We start from the raw sequence: 15,205 nt of genomic DNA on the forward strand, positions 1-15,205 counted from the left end.
CTTAACTGTAAGCTCGGTCAAACAGCATAAAGTGGTATATGTGTATGTAATATCAATTATCGCTTTTAGTAACCTGGTAGAAGTCTGAACTGACGAGGTCATCCTCTCTTGTATCTCCAGCCCATGCCCCACTGAAGGTTGAACAGATGGTGGACAGGAGGAACTTGATTGCCTGCAGATGTTGATTGCTGTACTTGCGGCTGGAGGTGTAAACTTGATAGGTCAGGCAGGGCATCTGGTCAGGAACAAAGGTGATGCATGGAACATCCAGTTGAGGTTAAAGGAGCACTGTCCCACTGGAACTGCAATATCTGGGTGCGTGGCTTTCTGGAACCTCTAACAAGTGTGAGGCTGGAACACATTGTGACATTTGGAGCTGATATGATAGACAGCCAGGGCAAGCGCTCAGTGGATCTGTAGAACTGAAATGGAGCCGGAAGCGTAGTCAGGTGGGTAGCCAGGGTCAGCAGCAAGCAGGCAATGAGGTGCCAAAACATCAGAAAGGAATGTGGTCAGGAGTAAGCCAGGATCAGAAACCAATGAGCAGAAGCATGCACAGGATCCAAGAGCAGGTCAATGGCAAGCCGGGTCAGCAACAGATAACACACAGGACACAAGCAGGACACAAGGAAACAGCTCAAGACCAGTCAGCATTGACAGAGAGTAAGAGCCTTCCTTAAATAGCCTGTTTGGTGCCAAAAACTGTGGGCATGCTCCCGCCTGCATGCACTCGTGTGCACGCATTCTTGCACACATGCACAAGCCTATGCTCATTTTTATTAGCAATGCACCTGTGCTTATTTCTATGCTTGATGTTGAGTGCATGCACATATCTATGCACCAGTCGCCATACAGGAATTCCCTTACACTTAGCATCTCTAAGCAAAGAAACAACAAATTCAGCAAAATCTCAGTGTTAGCCGGCCTGCTATTCAGAAGTTAACCCAAAACCTCCAACCTGAGGTGTTTCTAGTCCCCAGTGAGCAAGGAAACTATCAAAGATTGAACTAGATAACTTTGGGCTCTCAGGATCTGATGGCAAGGTTTAAATCTGAGATAGGAAAGAGCTCTTTAACTTGGGTAGTCAACGTTCCTTTAAATGCAGTGAGGAATCTTTCCTGTTGTGGCCCAGTTGGTGCACTACAACGATCCAGCCCTTTTAAGTGGGAAGAGATGAATATGACAGTCCCTCAAAGGATTAATACAAGGAAAGGAAGAAGGAAGGAAACATTTTTGGGAAAAAATGTGTCAGAAGTTGGCAGAAGCACTTGCTGGCAAAGGGCAACTTGTCTCTGGGCTGCAGCAATTAATGGCAATTGTAGTAGTTGTTCCTTTAGGAGGGTAGGCTGATGGTTAAAGGAACAATGTTGTGGTTTGGCCTGCAGAATGATTGAACTTTGAAATGTGTCCAATAGTAACTGCCAGGGGAACTAGGCTGCAACATGTGTTGACTATATGCAATGTCCACAACTGTGTGCAGGAAAGTGACAGATTTGAAAAGAATGTCAGTGTTCACTTGTTTGGCTGGTGTATGGGACTCTCTCACCCTATCGGTGGCTTCCAGCAGGTCCTGGTGGTCCCTCTCTCAGCGGATGGGGGTCCCCACAGGTCCTCACTTGCAGCTTTCCATCTGGACACCATGCTCCGGGTCACCTGCTGGCAGAATGTCTTGCTAAACAGGGTGGCAAAGCTGGCAGTCAGTGACTCCTCCTTGCCTTTCTCCTCTATAACTCTGTGGCCTGGTCCGGTACTCCGGCAGTCAGCACAGCTCTCTCTCTCCACTTCTCTCTAGCTCTCTCCCCTCTCACTTCCCGTCCAGTCTCCCGGGCTTCTGTATATAAATGCCCCACCCACACACCAGCTCCTCTGGGTAATGTAGTTCTCTGGTACACTGCTCCCCAACAAAGTCCTGCGGTTCAGCATACAAGGTCCATGGGGCTGTTCTACAGAGTGTAAGTGCCACTGAATTGCAGGATATTGCCATCTTTTGTTTCTCTTAACATCTCGCAACTTGCATAACCCCTGGTTCACATCTGTGTGGTCATGCAGGCCGTGATTTGCTTGGGCACTGTCTTGGAAATTCGCTTTAACGAATTTTTCCTTACCGTGAGTACTCGCAGTTGGATGCGCAGAAATCCCCCATAAAGCTGTGCGAATCTCGCTTACCACGACTGCAGCCAAACTACACGATTCCTGCCCATCCAAATACTTTGGTTCTGTTGAATTTGTGGGTGATTGGAGCTCCGTTACCCTAGAATGATCACACGACACTCTAAGGCTGGTTGCAACTCACATAAGGGCCGGCTTTAGGCTCAGCTCTCTGTTTTTATTAAAAATACACACATGCCCCCCACATGAATAAAGTCAAACCCCTCCCACCGAACAATGCAATGGGGATTGCCTATACAGAAGATGTACATTCCAATTGGAGCATAGCCTTTGCTATTATCTATCACTGGTCCTCCCCCATGAACCTTCTGAGGTCAGCAGACTTCCTCCCCTTCCCCCCTATGAGCCATCTGAGGTCATATTTCCTGTCCTACTAGCTTCTATTGGTATGTAAAATTCTCTGCACAAGCACTCCCTAAAAATATCAGTCTGTACCTGGATGGGCCCGATACGATCTTTATTAAAACACATCCATCCAAGATACAGTTTCAAGTTGGTAATGGGTTGTAAGATATGCATAAGCCTACACGTGGAGTTCACACCGCTTGCGCATTGCGTTATGAAGCCCATGTGGTACCATGCTGCTAATATGTGGATACAGGCCCACGGTCTACTGACAGCAGCATTCGCATGGAATGCCGTGGTGGTATACACGCCGGTCTATAAGCGCAGATCTGCCATCTCATCCACTACCAAGCTGAGTACTGTAATACATACATTGTACATGCGCATGGCCCAATTGCAGCCTTCAGAGCTTTAATTAAGCCACACGAGAGACATATGAATAACACGAATACATGACACATTTAAAGTTCGACCAACAATACAAAATTTCCATGACATTCCCTCCTGTTTTATCATATTCTCCTCGTGTCCCTTCTTGATCTTCTTCAGCTTGATGGGTGTAGTCTCAAACTTCAAAAAGTTCCTGTAGTTGTCCCTGAGAATAAAGCTCCACGGGGTACCTGAAACAACAAGACCCGACGCAGACTCGACGCAAACAGGCTTGATTGAAGCGATGATCCTCAAGAGCGTTGGAACCTTCACTACAGGAAGGCTCTTGCAAAAACCACAAACAGACTTGTGGTATGAATAAAGCTTGTGATCCCACGGTGGTCTGGGGAGATCCAGCAACAGATTCTCAAATTGCCCCTGCAGACGGGGCCACACAAGGCTGGTCTCGACCCAGACAGTTTTCCAAATCGCAGACACAAACCATGATGAGGCTTGAAGCTTGCTTGAAGGTCTTGGAGAATGTGGTCTTCAGAGAGATAAATTAGAGGGAAGCCAGGACGTAATCTGTAGAGAAGGTGGATGGTTGGTGAGGTCTTCCTCCGATCAGTGGTTGGAGTGGGATCCCAGGAGCGGGCATGGAGATGTGGTCGTCTGCCCGAGCTTGGTTTACACGGTCGATGAGGCAACAGGAACATCTCACCGCGGCATATAAAAGGCAGATGAAAAAGAGAAGCATCAGGATATACACTCCCACTTCCTTCAACCAAGATCCGATGGAGAACAGGAAATCTCCCAATCCTCCCAAACCCTTGAACGGATTCCAACCCTCACTAGCTATAGCTCTAGCTTTTCCCTGTAGTTCACTAACTTTGTCCATATGGGCCTGGACCTTGTCATCGGTGTCTTCTATCCAAGTACAACAATCCTCTCCGATGAACTCACAGAACCCCCCTTTGGCGGCTAAAAGGTAATCAAGGGCCATCTTCTCCTGAAGCACTAAAATTCCCATCTGCCGTTGTTCTTGGGCAATTTCTCTGACAGCCTCTACGGTCTCGTTAAACATACTATCCACGATGACAGAAAAATTGTTCAGGCGCTTCATAAGTTCTATTCCCCATCCTGTCCATGAGGGGAACCAAGCCCATGCCTGGTCGCCCTCAGAGAACAGTTCCCTGCGAACTCTCCCTGCCATCCTTACCTTCTTGTGGACCATCAACTCTTCATGGTCCATCACTACATAGGATGCGGGGACTAGCTTTATGAGGGCACACGAACCTTTCGCGTTCTGGGGAAATGTTCTATAGGCTGCCGAACCACACAGAAAATAGTATGGACCTGTCAGAGCAGAGCAGGAGGAGTTCCTCGTTCGGCCTCTGGCACTGAGCAACAGTTGCACAGACTGGGGGATTGCTCCCTCAGTCTGCACACCACATCCGTCCTTCCAACACACGTGGTCTGGTCGGTCAGTGTGGTTACTCAGAAAGGAAGTCTGGTTAGTCAGATTGACAGTTATACCTCCCTCGCAGGTGGTAGTCCCAACAAACTTGTTACCTGTGCCAAAGCTGATGTTAAAGCACACCTGAGGGCTGCCTAGCTGCCCAGTTACCCATAATGGACTGACGAGGGCCCTACAGGAGCTAGAGCTAATATTGGTGCTGAAACTGATGTTACCTGCTAAAAATGTGTCATTAAGTTCTACCGACAAATGTCTACGTGGGGGCTGACCAGGGGTCCCTTGCTTTTTCATGCCGACGCGGATGTCATATAGGGCATGAACAGCGGCCATTGCGGACATGTGATGACTGGGTGGGGGCTTTGAGCATACCCAACAGTTGGTTTTGTTGGCGGTTCTGGCTAAACGCAGGTGCATTTTAAATAAAAGGTTGGGGTATCTGCCATCTTTTCCTCCGTTCACACACATGTATGACATACAAACAAAAAGAAAAAGGAAAATGACACCCCTCATTCTCTGGTGTAGCTGAGAAGCTTCTTGCAGTGGCTTGCGTGCACCCAGTTGTCTCGTCCCTCGAGCTTGAGTGAGGTAGGTGTCGTCAGCTGGACTTGGTATGGTCCGGTGAACCGTGGCTCGAGTCCGGTTCTTTGATGTTTCTTTAGGACGACCCAATCACCTGGCTCAATAGAAAGAACACCTGTTATTGTATTTGGATCGGGGAGCGATTCGCGAACCCGATGGTGTATCTTCTGCAGCTCCCGTTGCAGAGATTGCACATAACCTGTAAGCTGTGAATGCAAAGACGACAACTGTTGAGGAAAGTACAACCCTGTTTTGGGAGGTCCCCCAAACAACACCTCGTAGGGTGACAGCCCATGTGGTTGCCGAGGGGCATTCCGGATGGAATAGAGGGCAATGGGGAGACACTCAGGCCAAGGTTTTTGGGTATCGGAAGACGTTCAACCTTACCGCTACTCTCGGGGTGATATGGGGTGTGTCGCCGCTGACTCCAGTTCCACCAAAGAAATGCAGTCGTGTCCTTTGGAAGAGAGATTAGTAGTGGACAAAGAAGACATGTTAGCAGAAGAGGTGTTAGTATTGTTAGTCGTGTTGCAAAATTCAGCACTGTCATTGCTGTCCTCCCCCCCTTCTCATCTTCCGACACAGGAAGAAGAGAAGCTGGGTTAAGAATAGTGCATCGTTTGATAGTGAGGTTAGTAGGGGTTAGGAGGGCTTTCCCCTGAGAGGGGTACCTTGCCTTGGATGTCCTGTTTTCGCAGGACCGTTCTTGCTGCACCGGTGTCAGTGAGGCAAGGGAGGGGATATTTTAATTCCTCTAGAAAAAGATGGATCTGGGCCGACACCGATTTGTCAACTTCCTATGAGAATTCATAGGAGTTACTTACCATGGTGGTCATAGGGGCGGAGGACTCATCAGGAATGAACTGCCACCGACCTTTAGGTAATTGGGGACAGCTCCTCCTCATGTGCCCCGTTTGGTGGCACTGGAAGCACCTGGGTGGGGGCCTATCCTTCCTGTGACCCAGATCCCTTGGTTTTTCGTGTGGGGTCTGGGACATAAGAACTTTGGCCTTGTCTTGTTTTCTTCTATCCATTTCCCTCTCTATTGCCGCAAGAGTGGAAAGGATAGCAGGGATAGACATCTCATTATATTCGGGTCGGGCCAGAACCAGCCTTTCCCGAATTTTAGTATCGATGCCTTCCAAAAATTTGGCCCGCAACAGAATGTGCGTCGCGGTCACCTTTACCCCTTCAGTTGGAGCATCAGGTCCAACTTCCAGATCTGCATCCAGTGCCGTCTGCTTGAGACGGCGCCAGAAGCAGGCGCTTTCCTCATTAGGACCCTGGGTGAGCTTCATCATGTCCGTAGTAGAGGTAGCACCATACATTTCTGGAAGCTTTGCCTTTAGCTGTGTACAGAACTCTTTGCCCCCTGAAGTCATCTCCTCATGCGTGGTTATAGAGCACCCTGCAATCACTGTACTGGCCACTTCCATGCCCACCTTTGCCCGTAGGATCTGTGCACAATCTGACCCGCTCATACCATAGCTGAACTGGTTTTGTCCAAACATTCGAGCAAATCCTCTCGGATTGACTCGATAGTCCGGGAGCTCAGCCAGAATAGTGCGGATCTCTGCCGGGGTGAAGGGGACATGCCAAACTACCCGTTCCCCTAAAGTCCGTTCCCCCCGTGCATTGGGAGGACCTTCAAATTGCTGCACCCTGACTGGATAGGCCTCGGTCCGGGAAGAGTGCAAGGGCTGACCCAGCATCATCGGTGGGCTTAGATTAACCACCTCGCTTACTGCACCTTCAGGTTTGAGGTCCCTCAGATCAGGGTATAGCTGGGGGGCAGGGGTCTGATCAGTGGTTCGTAGCGCTTTGATGCAATCCGCCCTGTTTTTTTAACCGGGTGTCTATTCCCCTTGATTCACAGATAGTCTGCAAATCGGTTGTTGAGTAGGCTTCATAGTTGGAAACAGAAGGAGCTGGGGTGAAGCAGGGAGAAGGGAGAGGTAGAGGCAGAGGCTGAGGCATAGAGACAGAAGACACAGAAGGTATGTCAAGAGTGACGTCACTAACAGAAGAGACAGGTGCAGTTATACTTATCTCAGCCACTGTTGGTTGTTGGGGGACCCCAGCAGACCCTGATCCTGCCTGCCTTAGTAGAGTCAGCCCTGAAAGAGCTTCTTCCACCTCTGACACTGGATCCTCCTGTTTTATTCCCTCTGGAGGCCAGGTATACATCACCTGGTTCTTCCGGACAGACACCAGTTTATGTATGCCCTGCTTCCCTAATCGGATTGACCTGTGAAGCCATAGCTGTGCGATCTCTAGTTCTGACGCCTGCATCCGTGGTCCAAATTCAGAGATGAATTTTTCCCACCTCCATGCGTCAAATGTACCTTCCCGGGGAATTTCCCATCTGGTACCCTTCGACCATTTATTCCACCTTTTGAGGGGTTCTGTAGACTTCCCCCCCAAACTCACCTTCATCAGTTGTGCAGCTGTCCTTACCCTGAAGAGGGCTGGTTCCCCCTCTCTCTTCATGGACTGACTACTGCCCATCGTGACTAGTCACTGGTATATATCCCGCGTCCGGGTACCTGTTTACCCCCTGGAGCACTCGGTGGGATCCTACCGAGAGGCCTGATTCCACCACTTTCCCAGCACAGCGTAATTTATGTGATACTTATCGATCACCCGAAGCGCATCAAGTGGCGGTCAGACTGAGAGCACACCTCCCACTCCCACAGCGCAATTTGTGTGATCCTGACCACCCGAAGTGTTTGTGGTAACCAGGACTTCCCTGGACCGCCCACTCACACAGCGTAATTTATGTGGTTCTCATCACCCACTGTGTTTGGCAGGCCACACCGCACAATGATGAAAGTGTCTTTTCTCTCCCTGCACACAGTAGCTAACACAAGTCAAAACAAAAAGAGGGGTTCTTGGATGTTACTTAGGGGTCACTGGTTGGGCAGAAACCTGCTAACTGACCTTTAGGAAATTTGTGTAAAGAAAAAAACTTTCCTAATACACACAGAAAAACCCTTTTTCAACCTGAAAAACTGTTAAAAAGGACAAAGTGGATCCTTATGAAAAACACGGGACGTTTCACAGTAAAACAATTACACAGAGGTAAACCGAAAAACTGCGCCAAAAGTAACCTTGTTGCTGACGCAAAAATCACTCCTATCAGCACCGCTAAACGATCCACGTTATACACGCAATCTTTACTGCAACCACCTAGAACCGTTTACACAAAAAGTCTGCTGGACGTGAAACACGCGACACAGCAGCTTAAAACAAACCCGCTTTACAATAAGGAACTACTTTTAACAGGAAAAACACAAGAAAAACATAATCACTATACAAGAAATCTATGTGCAAAAACCCAGACTACACCGCGCTCATTAAATGTGGAACACGTGAAGGGAAAACTCGCTTAATACACTTTAAATTGGCTGGCAATACGCAAATTTAAAGCTAAAAGCAAACAAATGAAACTGTAAAAAATTTGGATTAAAAACACAATATGGGTCAAATGCATATAGGAAACTTCATGCACATTGCATAGAGATTACTGCACATTTGGTAGCCAACAAAATGGCCACCAAACAAAAGGAGTCCATGTGGTTTAGTCAAGAAAATGACCCCCCACAGAGAAACACATGGTAGACTCTAGCCTCAAAATTGCCTCTTACATAAAACAGGCTTTTAGACAGAACATACACTGGACAATTACACAACAATATGAAGTACACATACAACACAATTTGGGCACAATCACAGAACGGACATAAAACACCAACATATCACACTAACATGCACATGTAACAGAAAGGACCCCCTGCTGCATGCTTGCTGGGAGCAGTAGTACCACAAAACATTGTACAGATCACATACACACAGAGATCTTACAACAGTTAACAATTAACCTAAGCCTTTCAGCACTGTAATAATTACCTCACGTGGAGGGGGTAAAGCAATCACCACAGTACCTACAGCCCACAAATACTTACCTAACACTATGCAACAACTTTTACCCACTAAAACATATACCCGTTTAATTTTTGGTTGGAAGATTTTTAAACTTGACCAAATCCAGCCAACCAAACCCACCCCCCTGCTGCTCTCAGCAGAGACAAACCCTTGTCTTTCACCCACAAATCAAGAGTTTAGGACAAAAAACGAGGTCCTTGTTAAGCGGTATTTCTTGTTAGCTAACAGAGAGCGAAATCAGCCACACGAACACGCAAAAAGCGATCCTCTTAATGGCAGAGAGACCTGAAATGTGCCGGCATACTTTTTGCTAGTTCATGATGGCCATCCCCCCCTCGTTCTAGGTTAGCTACGCAAGAATACGCGTTAGTATCCACCAGGCTCGCCAAACTGTCTTGGAAATTCGCTTTAACGAATTTTTCCTTACCGTGAGTACTCGCAGTTGGATGCGCAGAAATCCCCCATAAAGCTGTGCGAATCTCGCTTACCACGACTGCAGCCAAACTACACGATTCCTGCCCATCCAAATACTTTGGTTCTGTTGAATTTGTGGGTGATTGGAGCTCCGTTACCCTAGAATGATCACACGACACTCTAAGGCTGGTTGCAACTCACATAAGGGCCGGCTTTAGGCTCAGCTCTCTGTTTTTATTAAAAATACACACATGCCCCCCACATGAATAAAGTCAAACCCCTCCCACCGAACAATGCAATGGGGATTGCCTATACAGAAGATGTACATTCCAATTGGAGCATAGCCTTTGCTATTATCTATCACTGGTCCTCCCCCATGAACCTTCTGAGGTCAGCAGACTTCCTCCCCTTCCCCCCTATGAGCCATCTGAGGTCATATTTCCTGTCCTACTAGCTTCTATTGGTATGTAAAATTCTCTGCACAAGCACTCCCTAAAAATATCAGTCTGTACCTGGATGGGCCCGATACGATCTTTATTAAAACACATCCATCCAAGATACAGTTTCAAGTTGGTAATGGGTTGTAAGATATGCATAAGCCTACACGTGGAGTTCACACCGCTTGCGCATTGCGTTATGAAGCCCATGTGGTACCATGCTGCTGATATGTGGATACAGGCCCACGGTCTACTGACAGCAGCATTCGCATGGAATGCCGTGGTGGTATACACGCCGGTCTATAAGCGCAGATCTGCCATCTCATCCACTACCAAGCTGAGTACTGTAATACATACATTGTACATGCGCATGGCCCAATTGCAGCCTTCAGAGCTTTAATTAAGCCACACGAGAGACATATGAATAACACGAATACATGACACATTTAAAGTTCGACCAACAATACAAAATTTCCATGACAGCACGAGAGCCCATTCATGTGAATGGACTCCCGTGTCCTGGGAAACAGGGAAGAAGTCCCTGCACTACTTGGGAAATCACAGCCTTCACAGAAACCAAGTACAGTTGTGATTTCCAGTGCAGGTGGTGTGCCATTAGAATTAATTAATGGCACCTGCCTGGAGGTCCCACATTCCTCTGTGTGGGTGGTGCAGCTGCAGGTATTTATGAGGGTCCCGCAGCGGAACCACCCACATTGATGTGAGTGCTATAGCAGGGTGTTACACGCATATATATATATATATATATATATATGTGTGTTAAATCAGTGCAATAAACACTTATTCCTTGCACATCACAGATGAGCAGAATACAAGGAGGAAGATCATCTAATTAGGCAATTCCAGAGAGAGGGTTGCGGGTTTAAGAGGAGTAGGTGGTAAGTTTCCCACGTAATTGGCTTCTTTTTTAGTGTAGCATTTTAGCCAGCATTCCTATATTTTATTAAACCAGTTGATATTATTATGTAGAACTAGTATTTTATGTTGGCCATGATAAATTTATTTTAACCAGATACAAATTGGTTGGATTTCCCCTTCTGAATATCAGACAGGGGTGATTATATGAGATAATGTATTACTATTACTTTGCATTGATTTCACAGCAGGAAAAATGCACCTTTACCAGATTTGTTGCTGGCAATGCTGTTAAAAGCCTTTTTCAGCAGGGTCCATGATCATTGCTGAAATTAGTATTCGGCAGGGCTTTATGCTAGCGAGTTTTGTTCATTCCTAATTGGTCACTGAGCAATCCAATTTGAAAATGTACAGTCCAAACACTTCTTATAGGAGATTAGAGACTACTTGAGTATTACTATGCTTTGCTTTCACCAGCCTACATTGTAATCAGAGAGTCTCAGTGCCCACCAACAGCGTTCTGGTTGAATAACTGGCTGAAAGGTGCAGGGAATAGCTACTTTGTACCGAAAGATATTTTGCTACTGTGTCACTAAAATGGTTATGCTGGAAACATTGACATGATTCTCTTCTACTCAAAGCAACATTTTTAGCGGACACTGGACTATATCTTATACAGGATGTTGCCTTCATAATTTTAAAGCAAACACACGGGAATCCACATGCAGGGCAAAGCAGTAGGTTTTTTGGAACGGGAATCATGTGCAGGTCAAAAATTTGTATCGATTAACTAACTTAAAATATTGCAATAATAACCTTGCTGTTTTATCAAGCAAGCCTGCAACCATTGTTTGCAGGCTTTGTTCATGCAGGAGCTGATGCACTTACACATGGTGGGAGACACATGTGAGTCTCAGGCACATTATTCTAAGACTTTAGCTGTACCACACACACACTCCTTTTTTTCCCCCCTTTTTACGAGATGAGCTTTGGTCCCATTTAGTACCCTGAAGTATACAATTATGTTATTGTATTGATTTGCATGCAGTGCTGAGTTTTTTTTTTCAATAATTTTGGTATGTAATACAAGTTGAGTTGTATTAATATTTGAAATGTGTCTGCATTCATAATAATTGTAAAATATAAGGACTTTTGTATAAATTTTTTACTTTGTTGTTTATTTGAGTTTATTTAGCCACCTACAATTGCCCCCCCACACACACACACGTTATACAAGAGTGCAACTACAGCTAAAGCAAGCTATGTGGTTCCCAGGGGTCTCAGCATTATCTGGATGCGTATAAATAAAAGAAAGTTATCATTGCTGACCACCTTTAAATGCTAACTCTCTTGCTGTCATGCTGATCCGCACCTTAATTCTGACAATGGAACTTTTATAGAAAGCTTTAAGATGATTACATTCTCCTCCAACCCTGTCTGTACATGTATTGTTTTTGAAACTTTCCCTGTTTTGTTGATTGGGACACGTAGATTAGGATGGAGGGTAAATGTCTGTCAGTTATTCATGTAGACCTCCTATAGCCCCACCCATGCTTGGATCGAGTTGTTCCTTAAAGGAGCATCCTGATCCTAAAAGTCATATATTATACAAGATTTCTTCAATACTCAGTAACAAATATATTTTTCCTTCAACCACATTTTTATCTTTTCTAACGCACTAATATTTTACATAGGATAATAGTAACCTAATGTCCATTAAAGCTGGAAATTGGTTTACATTTTCGGTTGTCATCTGGTTTCTTGCACCCATTATCCTTCCACTTTACATCTCTGTACTCTTTAGAGCATTAGATCTTTTTCATATGGCCCCTCTTTACATTGCTAACTGCTTTCATTATTTTATTTCAATGGGTAAAGAGATATAATGTTCTCCAATCAAATTAACTGAATTAGTGCAGATGGAATTAACAGTGTCCTCTTAATACATAAGTACTCTTAAACTTAAGAATTGCTTAATTGTAGAACTGCAGCTTGATGGAAATTACTGGAAATGTGGCTATTCTTTAGAGTAATTTTAAGATGATGAAATTGAGTCTAAAGCCCCTTAAATAACTCAGGAACTTGAATCAAATTACACTGAGCTGTAAGTGCTAGGGTAATGTTATTGCAGAAGCAAAGTGGTCTTCAGTGCACTCTGAACTTTTTTTCAGTTACTTATTTTTTAGACAGCACAAAAAACAATATAATTGTGCAGCATAAATGAAATGACAGCTCTGTATCTACAACCCAGGTTGGAGTTTTTATTGGGAGAATTGGGGCCTCAGTAAGTTTGTCCAAGTCTTGTCTTTTATATACAAGCTTGTGTCTGTAATTCTTAGATTTTTTTTTAGATTACTGATTAAAAACTATTTTTGTTTTTTATGTACCGTGCTCTGAGAGCTCCCTTTTTTTCTAAGCTGCAGTATATAAAATTTTGTCTTTGAGTTTGGATATGTTATAATAATTTAGCATGGAAGATATTTAACTGCCTGTGTAGTCCTAGCATTAGGTAGTTTATAACTCCTCAGCAGAAATGTGCACGGCATCCTCCAAACGTATTTCCATCCAAACATAAGTGTCACACTGCTTAATACTGAAATAGATCTTAAAAATTGTCTAAAAGTCCAGGAATAGTAATGATGGTGAATAAATATCTCCAACAAGAGTGTTCTTGCGGTGCATAATATTTCAAGGCAAGATGGTGACAAAATAAGTGACTTCTGTGACCATATTCCTCCCACAGAAATGAGTGTAGATTGCACTAACCAGAAAGCGCAATGGTAATGCGCATTTGAGTGTTAACCAACTCCTGGTCATCCAGCTATTGAAACTGGATCACAGAGAATGGTCATCTGGCCTGCATCAGCTGGGCAAACATCGCAACCTCAGGGTCTCCAGATACCAGGGGACGTGTAGTCATCTCGCCACCGGGGGGAGTCTAACCAATCATGATGTGGCCACCAGATCATCCCAATAAGCCTTGAAGGAGGGGGGGGGGGGCTCGGAAGTAGCGAGCCAAGACAACAGAAGAATCTGATAGTGTAGTACTTTATTATCCACAGGGGTAAAATAGACAAATATCTGAAATGTACTACTCACATGTAGTAGTAAGCAGCAGGTAGCAGGGAATTCCAAAATGGTCGCCGGCCGTCCACAGGGACCATGCGGTGTGACGTCACAGGGTATAAGGCACCTCCCTAACGTGTTTCGTGCGCTGGCACGTTATCAAGGGCTAACGCATTAGGGAGGTGCCTTATACCCTGTGACGTCACACCGCATGGCCCCTGTGGACGGCCGGCGGCCATTTTGGAATTCCCTGCTACCTGCTGCTTACTACTACATGTGAGTAGTACATTTCAGATATTTGTCTATTTTACCCCTGTGGATAATAAAGTACTTCACTATCAGATTCTTCTGTTGTCTTGGCTCGTTACTTCCGAGCCCCCCCCCCCCTTCAAGGCTTATTGGGATGATCTGGTGGCCCCATCATGATTGGTTAGACTCCCCCCGGTGGCGAGACGACTACACGTCCCCTGGTATCTGGAGACCCTGAGGTTGCGATGTTTGCCCAGCTGATGCAGGCCAGATGACCATTCTCTGTGATCCAGTTTCAATAGCCGGATGACCAGGAGTTGGTTAACACTCAGATGCGCATTACCATTGCGCTTTCTGGTTAGTGCAATCTACACTCATTTCTGTGGGAGGAATATGGTCACAGAAGTCACTTATTTTGTCACCATCTTGCCTTGAAATTTTGTATTATGCACCGCAAGAACACTCTTGTTGGAGATATTTATTCACCATCATTACTATTCCTGGACTTTTAGACAATTTTTAAGATCTATTTCAGTATTAAATGGTGTTCACTTTACCATTTATTATATGCACCGTATGATTATTTGCATACATCATTGAATTTATTAGCGCTGCATGTGTGTTTGATACATTTACTTTTGAGGCTCCTGGTGTTTGCCTTTCATGCTAGTCGCTTTTTGGGTTTTTTATCCAGCGCTCGTATCTTTTCTGTTTTTATAAGTGTCACACTATTTTTTAGCCCAATCAACTGCAGCCAGTTCCTTTACTGCCCTGTAGCACATGTACACAAAGGGGCAGAGTGCTGGTGACATCAGCGCCTTTATATGGACACATGGCCATATCTAGTTAGTTACATTGGGCATATATGTGCATATAGAGCACTAATGACACCAGCAACCTTTATATAGATGCATGCCCATTTTTATTCTACATGGCCTCTGCTTTAAAAAAATACATTATTGATTGGGGGTTTTAAGTCTTTTCAGCAAAAAATGCAGATAAAGATTTCCCTGTTGCAAAATGGTAAGCTTTAACAAAAATGGTACCAAGTGGTCAAACTGATAGCCATGTCCTGTAGATAAATGACATAGCAATTACAAAGCTGGAGAGCAGTTTTAAAAACTGATCTGTCTATGAATGAGAAATCTATCATAGTGCAGACTTGGCAGACTTGGCATATGGCAGTTTGATTTGGGCTGCATTGTATATTGTTGGATATTTAGTCCCAGATGCCCACCTGCTGCAGTACTCAAGATGAGCTCACCCTTTCCCTCTGCAT

The 15,205-nt window shown here is 45.2% G+C and overlaps 1 protein-coding gene across 1 annotated transcript; it reads right to left on the reverse strand.

The window, feature by feature from the left end:
• Positions 1 to 2,278: 2,278 nt before the first annotated feature.
• LOC149452765 (uncharacterized) lies at positions 2,279 to 6,231 on the reverse strand. The gene is made up of 2 exons (XM_089688999.1): positions 5,327 to 6,231; positions 2,279 to 5,033 (listed from the first exon to the last, which is right to left on the reverse strand). Exon 2 carries the CDS (start codon positions 4,868 to 4,870, stop codon positions 3,446 to 3,448), a length of 1,425 nt encoding a protein of 474 aa, XP_089545125.1. The 5' UTR covers positions 4,871 to 5,033; positions 5,327 to 6,231; the 3' UTR covers positions 2,279 to 3,445.
• Positions 6,232 to 15,205: the final 8,974 nt, after the last annotated feature.

Source organism: Staurois parvus, unplaced genomic scaffold (genome assembly GCF_062004578.1).
Source record: "Staurois parvus isolate SC_StPar_1 unplaced genomic scaffold, SC_StPar_1.0 ptg000465l, whole genome shotgun sequence".
NCBI lineage: Eukaryota > Metazoa > Chordata > Amphibia > Anura > Ranidae > Staurois > Staurois parvus.

What these genes read in the sequence shown, in the direction of transcription:
- LOC149452765 (XM_089688999.1), bottom strand. Translation starts at nt 4,870, where the DNA reads ATGAGGGGTGTCATTTTCCTTTTTCTTTTTGTTTGTATGTCATACATG.